The following is a 14,744-nucleotide window of genomic DNA, read 5'->3' on the forward strand; positions in this document are numbered from 1 at the left end:
CTGTAATTTGTTTGAATATTTATCTAACAAGAGACTTACACATCAGCTGGTAGGAAATTGTCAGTATCCACAGTTATTTTCACATCTTTCTTGCCTTTTGTAGCATTTCTGTACATCTCTACAGCTGCTGGCCACGCATCCTACAACACAATATGGATCTGGTTTTATGTTATGCCAACAAAGAAAGAAGAATGACTTTTCCTGTTTTGTTTTTGGTTTGGTTTAACATTGCACCAACACAGTATAGGTCATATGGTGAAATTGCAGCTTTACTAGTGGAGGAAGACCTCAGGTGCCCCTCTCTACATTATTTCAGGCACAAACTGACACCTAAGTAGAACCACTGACGTTCCATAAACCAGCTGAATAGCTTTCTCACATGAGAAAAGGAAAACAAAATCTAGAATGACAAGTAAAGTTTAAGATTGCAGCTTACGCCATATTGTAAACAACAGCTTTGGAATGGAAATCATGTACTATGGATTATTTCTGTGATCCGCTAAAGTTAAATTAATAAATGTTTTCAGCAAAGAAGGTAGTCAAAATTTACAAAGGGTGCATCAAAATTAAAAGAGTTTCTCATTCACAAAATTAATTTTTCTAAAAGACTTTCATTTCAGAAATTCTTCAAAAATTAACATTGGTTTTCATTTAGAAAGTTACATAAATAGACGGGAATAATGTGTCAAAGTACAAATACATACCCTAACTAAATCAATATCTTGTTGTCTACATTTTAGTGTCACTTCTGATTCCAACAACTGGAACAGCCCCTGTGGAACACAATTAACATATTATAAATACAATACATACATTTGTGTTGAATAGAGTGGCACTTACTTTTCACTCTAGTTAGCACTGTTTTCAAACAGTTTAACAGAAAGGACAATAAAAACACTGTATAGGCTGGACAATATCTTCTAAAATAGAAATTTTTGTTTAAAAAATCAAAAAAAAAAAAATCTTTCTAAAGTAAAACTAAGGATTTTCTACATTTATGTATCAGTTATCTGCCCATACAGTGACCTAACATAAACTAGAAATGTGTCCATAGGACACGGGTGCCCCCACCGCGCCACTGTTCTGTCAATCTTTTTACTAAGTCAAGGGAAATAACTCTACAAATACTGGATAAATCCACAAGCGAAACCCCAGGTGCAAATCTAAATATGCTGAGCAACCTGCCCATAAGGTTTAATGACTATGTCAAATCCTTTTTGAGTAACTTGCGACACAAGTTGAAAATTGCAAAAATTTTCTAAGTGAAGGGCAATAACTCTAAAAATACTAAATAAATCCAGACGAAAATACCTGGTGCACAACTGCACATGCTGATCAACATTCCTGTAAAGTTTCATGACTCTAGGTCAAATACTTTTTGAGTTACATGCGACACAAGTTGAAAATTGCAAAATTTTACTAAGTCAAGGGCAATAACTCTGAAAATACTAAAAATATCCAGAGGAAAATACCCAGGTGCACAACAACATATACAGATCAACATTCGTGTAAAGTTTCATGACTGTAGGTCAAATACTTTTTGAGTTACATGCGACACAAGTTGAAAATTGCAAAATTTTACTAAGTCAAGGGCAATAACTCTGAAAATACTAAAAATATCCAGACGAAAATACCCAGGTGCACAACTACACATGCTGATCAACATTTCTGTAAAGTTTCATGACTCTAGGTCAAATACTTTTTGAGTTACATGCGACACAAGTTGAAAATTGCAAAATTTTACTAAGTCAAGGGCAATAACTCTGAAAATACTAAAAATATGCAGACGAAAATACCCAGGTGCACAACAACACATGCTGCTCAACATTTGTGTAAAGTTTCATGACTCTAGGTCAAATACTTTTTGCGACACAAGTTGAAAATTGCAAAATTTTACTAAGTCAAGGGCAATAACTCTGAAAATACTAAAAATATCTAGACGAAAATACCCAGGTGCACAACTACACATGCTGATCAACATTCCTGTAAAGTTTCATGACTCTAGGTCAAATACTTTTTGAGTTACGTGCGACACAAAAGTGAACAGACGGACGGACAGACGGACGGACTGACGGACAAGGGTAAATCTAAATGCCCGCCACTAACGTGGGGGCACAATAAAAACATAAGATAACTCAAAATCAAGAGGAGCAATTCCCATCTTTTCTGCTTAAAATGTTGCTTTTTTTGTCATATTCTTTTTGGATTTATCTCAATACATGACTGGAGCAGTACATATTGTTTTTTTTCCAGCCGATTCTTACATTTTTCATTTATCATACATAAATTGGTGTGAAAAGATGAATAAGACCTTATGAGGTTCATTTCATTGTGTGAAAGGCAAGATTTTATTTGTTTTATACCAATAAAATTATTTGAGTTAAGTTGATTTGATCATTCAAGCGCCTTGTCTGGTATATCCCGGAATATGGTATTTAGCGCTCCAATCCTTTTTTTAGTCTCACTCATTCTTTTTTTATCAAATTCTAAGATCATGCAAAGGTAAAAATAGTTCTTTTTTTTTCTATACATGTATGTGTATATGAAAACTAGCAAATTTGGACTGACCTGAGCAATAAGTCCCTCTAACAACTTCTGGTACTTGGCTTTGTCACTTGTAATTCTACCAAGCTGTTTCCTGGCTTCTTCTATCAATGTCTGAATAAACAATTATACGCTAGAGGATATTGGATGAGTGCAGGTTGATTACTAAATTTATTGAACAAGTTGAATAAAATCATACTATGTGAGCATCGGACGAGCATATTATTGTTTTATTGAACTCTTTCAATAAATTAAGTATTGAATCTATACAAATATAATATTCTATTTATCACATATTCAAATAACAATGGTATACTGTTAAAAATAGCCATTTTTCTTTGACATGCTAATATTAGCACGCTTCAACGCTATGTTTGTATATATCGCAAATGAGGTCACATCAAAGTGTTATTACACTAATGTAATATAATTTTCTTTATTACATGGTGTTATTACTGTCTGTACATATCTCCTGCACCATAGTTTATGCTTATATTATATATTATATTATATCAATTATATTGGATTCATCAAATGGCTTAATTACACTCCAGCTCTTTGATATATGTCATAAATTTAGTTTACGTGTTGCTGTTTTCTTGTAATGGTTATAAGCTTATACCCTTCAACTGAACTAAATTTCATTTTATTTTAGGATGGGGGATATTAAGATGAGACGTGGGAGAGATCAACTAACAGTGACACTGTTCATTTAGCACCTTTGCTGCTTTACTCAGAAGCACACCTATGCATAAGCTTAGGCAAAACCAAGTAAAACCACTGACTTTCAATATTTTACGGTTGTGGGCAACTCTCTCAAATCAAATTATTAGTCCATGTTAAAATTCAAACTGGCAAAATGCTAACATGAATTAGTGACATAAATGGGTATTAAACCACTCAGCCCTGAACCACATGTTACAATACATCAGCATGATAAAATGAAGAGTTTTAGTTCGTTTAGAACAATCTGTGATTATCACTGACCTTCAAATGATCCTCTCTGGCTTTCAACACACGTAATCTAGCTTGGTTAAGTAAGTTGGAGTTCTGTCTGTAATTAAAAAAAACAAAACACTAAATATCAGGCAGCTCAATATTTATGATTCCCCTATGACACCAGCATAGACTAGAGTCTGTCATGCAACATTGCATTTACATGCAGTCTGTCCAGGCTTTATAATGTTGTGTGGGTTTTAAATATTCTCATGAGGATATCCTCTGTACAACTAACTTTGTTTGAAATTCAATGTAAAATGTGTCTATTACACAAATTCAGAAGATAATGTCTCAAGACTTGTCACCAAAGTGCAGTAACGGCAAGGGATCACGTTTCTAGGCGACTTGGGCGACAAAGTCGCCTTGTCTCTCTCCATTTCGCCCGGATCACTTAGAAAAGCGAAAACAAAGTCGCCCTAATTTTCAATAAACCCTTGCAATAAATTTTGAAGTGTCAAGCAGCTCAGTAATCGTCTGCGCTCCTCCTATTTCAAAGCGATTTGTTAAACGCATTTTCATTGGTCGGTAAAATTGGAAAGCCAATTAAACGCAGCGAGACAATTTAGCGGGTTAAGTCCTTCTAAATTTAATTGGAGTTAACAAGTTATTGCACTAGGGTGACAAAGTGCTGAATTATTTAACTGTATTTATCTTACAAATTCTTTTGTTGCCCCTTTCTTCTTATCATTCAAGAATTAGGTCCTACTATACATTTAGAAATTGATTGAACATATTTCTGTCACTTAAATCTTAGTTTTGCTTTTTTTGTTTGGTTTGGGTTATAAGTCACACTTAACACTTTAAAAGTCATACCGCTCTTTTCCAGCTTTCCTGGAGGAGGAAGACATTGGATGCCTCTCTGTGCATTATTTCAGGCACCTGAGTAGAACCACTGACCTTCCTTAAGCTAGCTGGCTGTGAGACAGGATTCAAAACCACAGTGGTGTGGGGAAAAAGATTTGAAGTCAGGGACATCAAAGACCCCCAGCACTTAGTCTAGACATAGAGTATCAGAAAGATACTTAATGTTTTCAACAGAGACTGCATTATTTTCACAGATGTTACTATATTATAATAATACTGAATAAAATCACTGAATTATATTTACATTTTTTTCTGGAGTTCTACTTGCTTCTCCTTGCGTTCATAATATTCCATAATCTTTACTCTCTGTTGTTGCACCAGACGTCCTTTCTCAATGTTGAATTCTTCTTCCGCCTGAAAAATTAAAAAAATTGTTTAACCCCTAGCCTACAGGCGGCAACTTAATATACCCATTTGATGCCTTAATATGTGTGACGGTGCACTGTAATGATCAAATGGCCCCTTTTCAGTTATTCTTGTGAAGAATGACCTCAGGTAGCAGGTGCCCTTTCATACATTATTTCAGGCACAGGCTGGCAGCTGAGAAATTAATTTCATAGATCTAGTGAAATATATATCTCCCTTATTTTCTTTTGAGTCTGGTTCAGACAAAATATTATCAACAGATTATATAACATTTAAGTACAAATGTGACTCTATTTGAAACAATATGCATGTACTGTATTTTGTTTTATTGGAGCAGATCTTTAACTTGATATATATTTGGGATTGGCTAAAAGATTTTAAGCATGTAACCAAAAAAAAAACCAGAAAGAAAGCTGTGACACTGAATTGACAAAATATGATCTTAGTATAATTCTTTTTGAAACATTTTCAAGACAGCATAATAACAATTATATGCAAAAAATCAGATATAATAATAAGTAAGTTACCTTGGCATCAATTTCTTCTGCTTTTTCATTGGCTTCTTGTTCGATGAAAGCCATCATATGCTTGATCTGACAATAAAATAAAATTGTCTGTGAGATAGCACTTCAATGTGGAACAAAAATAGACAGCCTAAAAATGTTTATGTTTATTTTCATAATATACAAATGTACAAAAAGTGATGAAAAAAGAAATCAGGTTAACGTGATCAACTTCACAGAAATTTTATCATCATAATTTCTAGGAACAATATAGATAGAAACTAAGAATAATAGATTTATTATAAGAAAAGAATTTTTTTACAAAAATGAAACAAAAACTAAAAGAAATATTCAGTCCAAACAGTATTTCATTGTTGCCTGTTTTACAAAGGAATGCAAATTAAAAATGCATATAAAGAAATGGGTCATGCCCAACTTTTCAAACTAAGGGAAGAAACTCTAGATGAAATCAAAATAAAATTAATTTCTGGCTTTTACGGGCTTCATGATGACCAAAAGGAAAATGTATAATAAAGAACAGAATTCCAATTGAATATCAAAATTTTTCACGCATTTAATGATTTATGAAGAATCAATATGTTATTTGAGTTAATAGTGTTAATTCAAATTACACCCCATAATATTAAAAAGACCTCTTCATAACAATCGTGGCTGCAATTTTTCAGTATCATAACCTTGCCATTCAGCAGTCGTACAGGGCTCTCAGTAGGGTCAGAATTTCACGAGTCAAAGACTCTTTGGCCAAAATTTTCATGAGTCAAATCATTTTTTTCTAGTGTCATTTGACTTCATGAATCTTTTTTATATTACAAAAATGACTGTATTGGAGGTCATTTATGGAGATTCCAAAGTCTAAATTGACAGAAAAAATCCATAATTATATATAAATGTCTATATACCCCCCCCCCTCCTCCACCTTAAAAAAAAAACAAAATAAAACAAAAAATAACTGTTGTGAAAGAATAAAATAAGCAGCAGTTTTTCTGATTAAATGTATAAAATATAAAAAAAATTATCTTTACTTGTATGCTATCTCACATTAACTTTAAATACCAAAATGTACCTGAGAATATTTAATGGAAAAAGAAATAACAAATGCGCAGGTACTCCAATTTAATCAAAGACATATTATAACCTTTAAAAGCAATCAATAATTGACACCTCAAGTATGTAATTCTTATCAGTTGTGTAGAGCTATTTTTAGCACTGTCAAATTGCAGCCACTGAATTGTCGCGCTTCAGTGCACAGGGTATAAACAATTGCTGTGTGTAAAGCATTTTATACACCGGCTTATACTGCCTGTTGACATTTTTAATGAGTGAGATTTGGACATTAGCAGGATTTGATAGGTAATTAGGGGTGGATTAAAGGTAATTATTATTGCATAGCTGAAAATCCCATGTGGCAAATTGACTCTTGAGCAGATTTTATCACGTGTCAAATTTGTGCATTTCCTGATTTTCACGAGTCAAAACCCGGATCCCCGTGTCAATCGAGAGCCCTGGTCGTAGTTTCCTTGCTGATTATTTAAAGATTAATTTCAATGAAATCAAATAATGTATACATAAATTTTATGAATCATGTAGGCCTCTTTAATGACAGCCAATTTGTTATATTATATATTAGACCTTGAAATGTGTATACCAAATGCATGTATAGTTTAATAAAAAATAACATGGCAATGTACCTGTCATGTTTGAAGGTAAAGGGCCCAAAACTTGTTGATATATTGATCAGAAATTGTTTTTACCTTTAAGGCCAATGTGTTCTTGACCTCTGAGGTCCATTGAGGTCATCGTCTGATCAAAAGCAATGCATTTGTGAAGTTTGAAGGTCAAGGGTCCATGGGTTGTTGTGTTATTGATAGGAAACTGTTTTGACATACAAAATGTAACAAAGTCAATGTGACCTTAACATTTGACCCCCTGACCCCAAAATCAAAAGGGGTCATCTCCTAGCCAAAACCAATGCACTTATGCAGTTTGAAGGTCAAAATCATATGAGTATTTGAGTTATTAGTTGAAAACCATTTTGACATTCAAGGTCAATTTGACCTTGACCTTTGACCTAAGGATCCAAAAAAACAATAGGGGTCATTCTCTGGTCATGAACAATGTCAATACCAAATTCAAATTCCTAGGCCTAAGCATTCTTTAGTTATCGGCAACCATTTGGTCTATGGACCGACGGACAAATGCAAAGCAATGCACCCCCACTTCTTTGAAGGTGGCCATAAATTATGGCATAATATAATATGATAGCCTATACGGCTAGCCACTTCCATATTATATGCATAAATACTTACATGGGCACCATGGCAGTACAGACTGTAACTCATATTCTCTGTCCAATTAAGTGTACAATTCAATACTGTGACATACTCTATACAGGGCTTTTTTTCACAGTTTGGGGAAGCAGCCCAGCCCTTAATTTTGGGGAAAAATTACAAGGTATATTTGCAAAAGGGGAAGAAAAAACTTGATGTTAATTCAATTTTTGGGGAAAACTGCATGATTTTAAAGAAATTTTCTTTGGGGAAGCAGCCCTATACCGGCCCCTGTTATAGAAGGTAAAAAGGCCCTGCTATAAGACATTTGAAATTCATCCTTGAATTTCTAAATGGACAAGAGAACAATGTTAATCGACTTGGACATTAACATGGTGCCCTTATGTCACAGGTTACAGGGTGAGAAAAATATGCAGCTTGACCAGGTCTCAAACCAAGGACCTTCCAAACAGTTGAACACCTTACCACAGGTCTACCAACTGATTGCATATATTCTCTAACAGACCTTTGTTGACTGTTTTTTACTTGTGGTTTGAATTGACATGACTAAGATACTGTAGGGCCCACTTAAATTGCCCTCTTTCAGACATTTTCCCACTTCTTTATGAGTCTCCCATTTTTTTTGTCTCCCATCCCCATCCTAGATAGATTTACCAAATAATTTATTTGTAGGAATTTTAGGGGCAATATATTTGGTGTCAGGCAAGTTGAAATTCCACGTTCTCTGTCCGAAAGGACAAGTTCTTGAAAAAGAATATTGCCAAGACTGCTCTGGCATTGACCTTTAACTTCTTTTCAGGTGACAAATTATATCTGACTTTCCCTAACAATTTCCTTATAAAAAAAATAATTTTCTGCAAATAAATTATTCTACTGTTCTATAATTAGTTATATCATTTTCAGACACATAAGATAAATACCTGTTTCTGCACATCTTGGTCACTTAAAGCCATCTTTAGTTTTTATAAATAATGTCAGAAAGCTGTAAAATTCAAGAAAATTTATTAACAATATATGGTGAGCTGGTAACCGGAAGTTGTTATTCTCGTGATCTTCACTCATTCACACAAGTTTTTGTGACGTATTACACACTTCCGGTCTCCAATGTAAACTTTAAAGTTGAATATGGTAAGAATCAGTGTTTGTTTAGTTAGTTGTTTTGTTAATCAGTCTGTTTCAGTATTAAATATAATTAATTTAATTGATATATTTCATTCATCTGTTAATGTAATTAACTATTTTAAACATTGAACATTTTGTTACTTTCTAAATCATGTAACCAACTCGTCCCTTTGTCATTTCGACCCAAACACATGACAATTTCTTCTTATTTCATATATTGTAAGAAAAATCCATTTTACTGCTAGTATTACCTTTAATGTATTTTGAGTCAACTCGTTTACCCACAGTCACATTTGCCCTAGTCAACTTGTCACAATTTTAGTTAACTCATCCTGTAGTCAATTCATCTGTTAGTCAACTCGTTCCGAGACTTGTCACCTATTTTCTTTTATTTTGAATGGTTGATATTTTATATGAAAATTTCATTTAAGTTGAGATGTGTGCAGTGTCACAAGTGGGTTACTAGAAATTTTCCAGATTTGACACATACATGCCATAATTTTTTTTTTAAAGTTTTTGTAATAGTTCAAATATTTTCAAAGTCCATTGACATATGGCTTTGAAACTTTGCACACTTGTTCACCATCATGACCCCAACCTGTAGACAGGAGGAGGTAACTCTATCAAGCATTTTGACAGAATTATGCCCCTTTTTCGACTTAGAATTTACGTTAAAGTTTTTGTTATAGTTCAAATATTTTCAAAGTCCATTGACATATGGCTTTGAAACTTTGCACACTTGTTCATCATCATGACCCCAACCTGTAGACAGGAGGAGGTAACTGTATCAAGCATTTTTTTTACTATCAAGCACAAAGAATAGTCCAGCGTTGCTGTCCTACCGACAGCTCTTGTTTTAACACGGTGTTTGACCGCTAATAACTGCCTGCAGGCGGATTACATTTAAACTGGTCAGTTGTGAATTACAGTGTATGACACCTTCGCTCAGGAAGCCACAGGGGGGTAAACAATTAATCTTTTAATTGATCAAAATTATTTCCGATAATTGTTGGAAGGGGCACAGAGACCAATCAAAGGATTAATGTCACCATTGCAATGCTGTATGGGGATAATCGTTCGTTATTAGCGTTCTAGAATAATAATATCTGTCATATTTTGCGATTCGGATCGGAATATCCGTCCCGAGGTGACCCGCCCATGTAGATTATTAAAAGTAGATTATTTTAGTCTTTTTTTTTACCGGGACATAAATCATCTCCTGGACTTTCCTGGACATCCAGGATGTTATGGCATGTATGCCAGGGCTTCCACTAGGAATTTTTTTTAGGAAGTCAGGACTTCCTTTCAAGGAATTTTGGAAGTCATGAGGTAAATTTCTGGAAGTCAGTTGTTCTTACGCGTATAATTTTATGTTTCAATGTTTGATTTATAGTATGGGATGGTACAAGTAAAAGCAATTATTTTAATCACAAGATTCTGAAAATGTCATTCCTTTTTATGTTTTAAGTTCAAAGTATCTTTACATGATTGTTGGGTAAATATTTTCAATAGAAGTAAGAACATTACCCTGAAAAGGACTGTATTGTTGTTATTTAAGGACAGTGGTAGCCATGTAGAACCCTTCAGTGATAACATTCAAATAATTGCTCATTGGTATAACAAAAAAAAATATTTCTAGAAAACTTTTAATTCTTTAATCAATCATGGTACAAGTAGATTCTGAAATGTGTATGATGGGTTCTTCTTTTTCTACCTCTGGATCTGTACCATACAGCTGTTGTCTCATGTGATCAGCCTGCACAGCATTTATTCATTGTGTTTTAAAAGAGTGGATCTCTGTAGATTTCCTGAAATAAAAAAAAACATGACATCCTTTAGCATTGTTATAATTCTTATTTGTAAAATAAAAATTGTTGTTTAAATATTTCTTGTGTTTAAAATTATTTACTACAGTACCGAACACAATTTCAGTGTATCAAATGAATCTTAACACAATAACAGCCCAAAATGGTTAAATTTAATCAGGTTTAATCAGGCTTGTAAATTGAAAGTTTTATGGGAAAAAAAAAAAAAAAAAAAGAAAAAAAAAATAGCTGAATGTACGCGTGTGGTTGTTCTTTTTGGATTCATATGAAAATAATTTCGAACACCGTTCTTGACCAAATTATTTTTTTTAATTACGTTTTTGAGATACGCCAAATTTTTTTGAGAGTGGGTAGGGAAAAAGATTTTTAAATGTAACTTTGCTTCTCATAATTAGCGAGTGAAAAAAATATAAAATCTAATCAACATCTATAGAATGTGTGAAAATAAAACGTCTTTAACTTCAAAAAGGAAAAAAAAAATCAAAAGACAAAAACACGCTTCGCCGACTCGGCAAACTTTCGGATACATTCAAACTACCGATGCACACAATAATGAATAAATCATTTTATCTAATTAAAGTAAAAACAGATACCTACCATAGTTTATGTCAATTAACTATCCATTATCCGTACAAAACAAACAACTAATCCAATCACTTTGTTTTCACGCTTATCAAGGTCATAAATCAACACTCGCTAATTCGTCACGCGCCAGGTGCATTCGCATAATTTCACCCATCGCTGTCATGTCAACCATTCAATTCAGGGGGCGGAGTTAAATAAATAATCCAATCGTACGCCTTGAAAGTGAGAAAAGGTCGGAAAATAGTTGTGGCGTACGTCACGGCTTACGATTTTCGCCGTATTCCTAAATTTTTGGAAGTCAGCGGTACGTCATTGATCTTAATTTTCGGCGTACAGATACGATTTTCGGGCGTAATTTACGGCCGTACGCCCGTTAACGGAAGCCCTGGTATGCTTGACATCAGACGGAAATCCTTTATATATTTTGTTCAGCAAGGAACATGAGTGTTTTGATTAATCATAATTATAACACTTCTTTATGTTTGTCCATCATGAAGTGATATAATAATACTGTGTCTGTTCAAGTGAGTAGTGGCCTAGTGGTTAAGGTGTATGCCTGTTAGTCTCAACCAAGGGATCATGGGTTTAAGCCCAAATCCGGTCAGGACCATGTTTCTTCATATGACACCAGTACTGGTTGGTTCCAGGAAGCAGATGCGAAAGTGATTAATAGAAGTGGCAAGAACTTGTTTCACGATCAAGCTAAGATAAATATGTTTAAACCAGGGCTGAACATGTACATGTCACAAGGGAGTTAAATAGTTTACAGGTGGTCTTTCCATATTTGGCAGTAGGTAGCTCTGCTACATCACAGCTACAGTGTAATTGAGTTATTGACACATGATGGTGTAACAGTTTAAGTTGGTAGCATCTTTGATGTTCTTTGAGTCACATTGACAAAGATTAAAGGTCGTCAAATTCATGTAGATGGATCTTCTAAACACCTGCTTATGAAATGCAATAAAATCATTCCCAAAAGTGAATTTAATTTGTCAGCATAATTTCACTTTTTGAAGTTCTTCCTAAACCCTATGCAATTGTCATGAACTTCAATGTCTCTTTGCTATAATTACCATCTGATGCCATTGTACAATAGTGTGTAGAAAGGGGTTTAAGTGCCATGAATAACGTACATCCAGAAATTTGAGGTCACTGTCTTTGAATCTGAACAAGACTTTGAAAAAGTGAAACATACAATGTATCACTGTTAGGCCTACCTCAATACAGCGTCCCAAGAGTTATTTATAGGGCACTAGTGATATTCGTTTCTAAAGATAGAAGATCAGGAAACCTTTAGAAAAGCTGAAAGCTGCTTTAATTTTTTTCCCATATAATTTTGACAAATTTCATGAGCTAGCAAGACATTGTATTTTTTTCTAGTTGCAATTGCTATGACACTGACATTGATTTTATTTTTTGTTTTACAGATTTCAAAGCTATGACAAATTGAGAACAAAAGATGGATCTCTCAGTTTCCTCGGGAAAAGGTGATTCGGAATCCAGTAAAGAAGGACACTCTAGCAGTAGCAAAATTGAAGAATTGAATGTCTTAGACATTGAACAACATTCTAAAAGAAGTTATGATACGAATGGTACAATAAAAGAAGATGTCAGAGCTACAGATAGACCAGAATTTAGAATAGCAAGTGACGAACAAGCTCATTTAGACACAGATGATCAAGAAAAGGTCAAAATGAAATCAGACCCTGAATCTGAGGATGAATATGAAAAGAATGCTCATGGTGAAGTGTTTGAAGATTCACCACTTTCCAAGTCTGTAGATTTTATGTTTGAGACAAAGTATGTGATGCTGAATTTCATGAGTTTAATACCACCAGATATGTATAGAGGGCATATTTCAACTTCCCCTGAAATTGAGCCAGAATTGAGTCAAAGATACGCCAAACACAATACACATCTATCAAAAAGTAAATCATTTGATATAAGTTCTTACCACAGAAAACCGAAGTTAAAATACATTGGAAAGCTGAGATCAATTCAGAAACAAATGGATTCTCCTGCTTCAGAAGACAATCTTAGTTACCGATACAGGAAAAACTTGAAACCAGTCGAAAGCCCAGGTTGTGATAGGTTTAACTCAGATCCAGGCACTCCGCCCGCAGTCTCTGAATTGTTCGAAAAATCCCACAGTGCCCATGAATTTAGCACTCATTCTTCCCCATCTCTGAGTCCTCAGAAAAGTTTTCACTCACCTCAAAGGTTGTTTAGTGACGCAAGCAGCTGCGGAGAGCTCAGCTACATGAGTGATGCCGATGATGAATATGAAGATCATTCTAATGCTTCAAGTATATTTAGCTCAAGAAGTATTTCCAGTAGAGATGGTTTCCTTGACCTCCGTAGACCTTATAGAGGTGTACACATTCTTCCCACCTTACAAAGTCAGTCTGAAGATAAAGATGAAGCTGATGGTCTGTTCCCACATCTTACGGAAGGTAATGCTGACAATGGTGACCTAGAAACATTACCAGAAGAGGTTAAAGACGAGATACACAAAGATAAAGAAAATGGTAAAGATCTAGGGGAAGATGTACCACCTGATAGTGCTGATGTTGAAGGAAGAAGTAGATTGAAACAGACTGCTGACAGGTCAAAGCTTAAACTTAACATTCCATGTGAATCTGTTCAGCTAGATGATATACTCCTGTCATTACATTCTGAGCTAAGTAGTGAGATTGATGATATGGAATCTGAATTTGAAGAAGGTGAGTATAACAAGGAAAAAAACTATTTATGCCATAATTGGTTTGTCATCATCTGGCCTCAAGGTTATAAAACTTTCCTCTAAGATCTGTGTCAAATCTCAGGGTTTTCAAGTTTTCTGTTTCAAGGAGGCACTTGAACCTACATCATCAAAAAGATTATTGAAGGGTTACTAAAAAAAAACCCTTTTTCATTTTTATATGCCCGAAAGAATTTCGGGCATATTATGTTATACCCCCAGGCGTCCGTCTGTCTGTCTGTCAGAACGTCCGTCCGTCCGTCTGTTAGCAATTTGGTTTCCGGAGCATAACTTAAGTTCTATTTGGCCCACAGTATTCAAACTTCATAGGATGATTGTCCATATTGGGTAGAAGACCCCTATTGATTTTGGGGTCACAAGGTCAAAGTCACTATGACCTTAAAACTGAAAACAGTTTCCGGAGCATAACTTAAGTTCCATTTGGCCCACAGTGTTCAAACTTCATAGGATGATTGTCCATATTAGGTAGAAGACCCCTATTGATTTTGGGGTCACAAGGTCAAGGTCATGATGACCTTAAAACTGAAAACAGTTTCCGGAGCATAACTTAAGTTCCATTTGGCCCACAGTGTTCAAACTTCATAGGATGATTGTCCATATTGGGTAGAAGACCCCTATTGATTTTGGGGTCACAAGGTCAAGGTCACTATGACCTTAAAAATGAAAACAGTTTCCGGAGCATAACTTAAGTTCCATTTGGCCCACAATGTTCAAACTTCATAGGATGATTGTCCATATTGGGTAGAAGATCCCTATTGATTTTGGGGTCACAAGGTCAAAGGTCAAGGTCACTATGACTTTAAAACTGAAAACAGTTTCCGGTGGATAACTTAAGTTCCATTTGGCCCACAGTGTTCAAACTTCA

The 14,744-nt window shown here is 34.7% G+C and overlaps 2 protein-coding genes across 2 annotated transcripts in view; one reads left to right on the forward strand and one right to left on the reverse strand.

Annotated features, from left to right (window-relative positions):
- Positions 1-8,648, reverse strand: LOC132743890 (V-type proton ATPase subunit E-like). Its single transcript, XM_060732479.1, has 7 exons — positions 8,506-8,648; positions 5,301-5,366; positions 4,652-4,761; positions 3,532-3,598; positions 2,569-2,658; positions 705-773; positions 1-140 (listed from the first exon to the last, which is right to left on the reverse strand). Exons 1-7 carry the CDS (start codon positions 8,536-8,538, stop codon positions 36-38), a joined length of 540 nt encoding a protein of 179 aa, XP_060588462.1. The 5' UTR covers positions 8,539-8,648; the 3' UTR covers positions 1-35.
- The window catches only part of LOC132743889 (uncharacterized), a 19,472-nt gene continuing 13,356 nt past the window's right edge, over positions 8,629-14,744 (forward strand). The window contains exons 1-2 of the mRNA XM_060732478.1: positions 8,629-8,713; positions 12,546-13,841. Of these exons, the coding sequence (XP_060588461.1) occupies positions 12,578-13,841 (1,264 nt within the window). The 5' untranslated portion in view covers positions 8,629-8,713; positions 12,546-12,577. The remainder of the gene's footprint in view (positions 8,714-12,545; positions 13,842-14,744) is intronic.

Source organism: Ruditapes philippinarum, unplaced genomic scaffold (assembly GCF_026571515.1).
Source record: "Ruditapes philippinarum isolate M1 unplaced genomic scaffold, ASM2657151v2 ctg53_1_1_1_1, whole genome shotgun sequence".
NCBI lineage: Eukaryota > Metazoa > Mollusca > Bivalvia > Venerida > Veneridae > Ruditapes > Ruditapes philippinarum.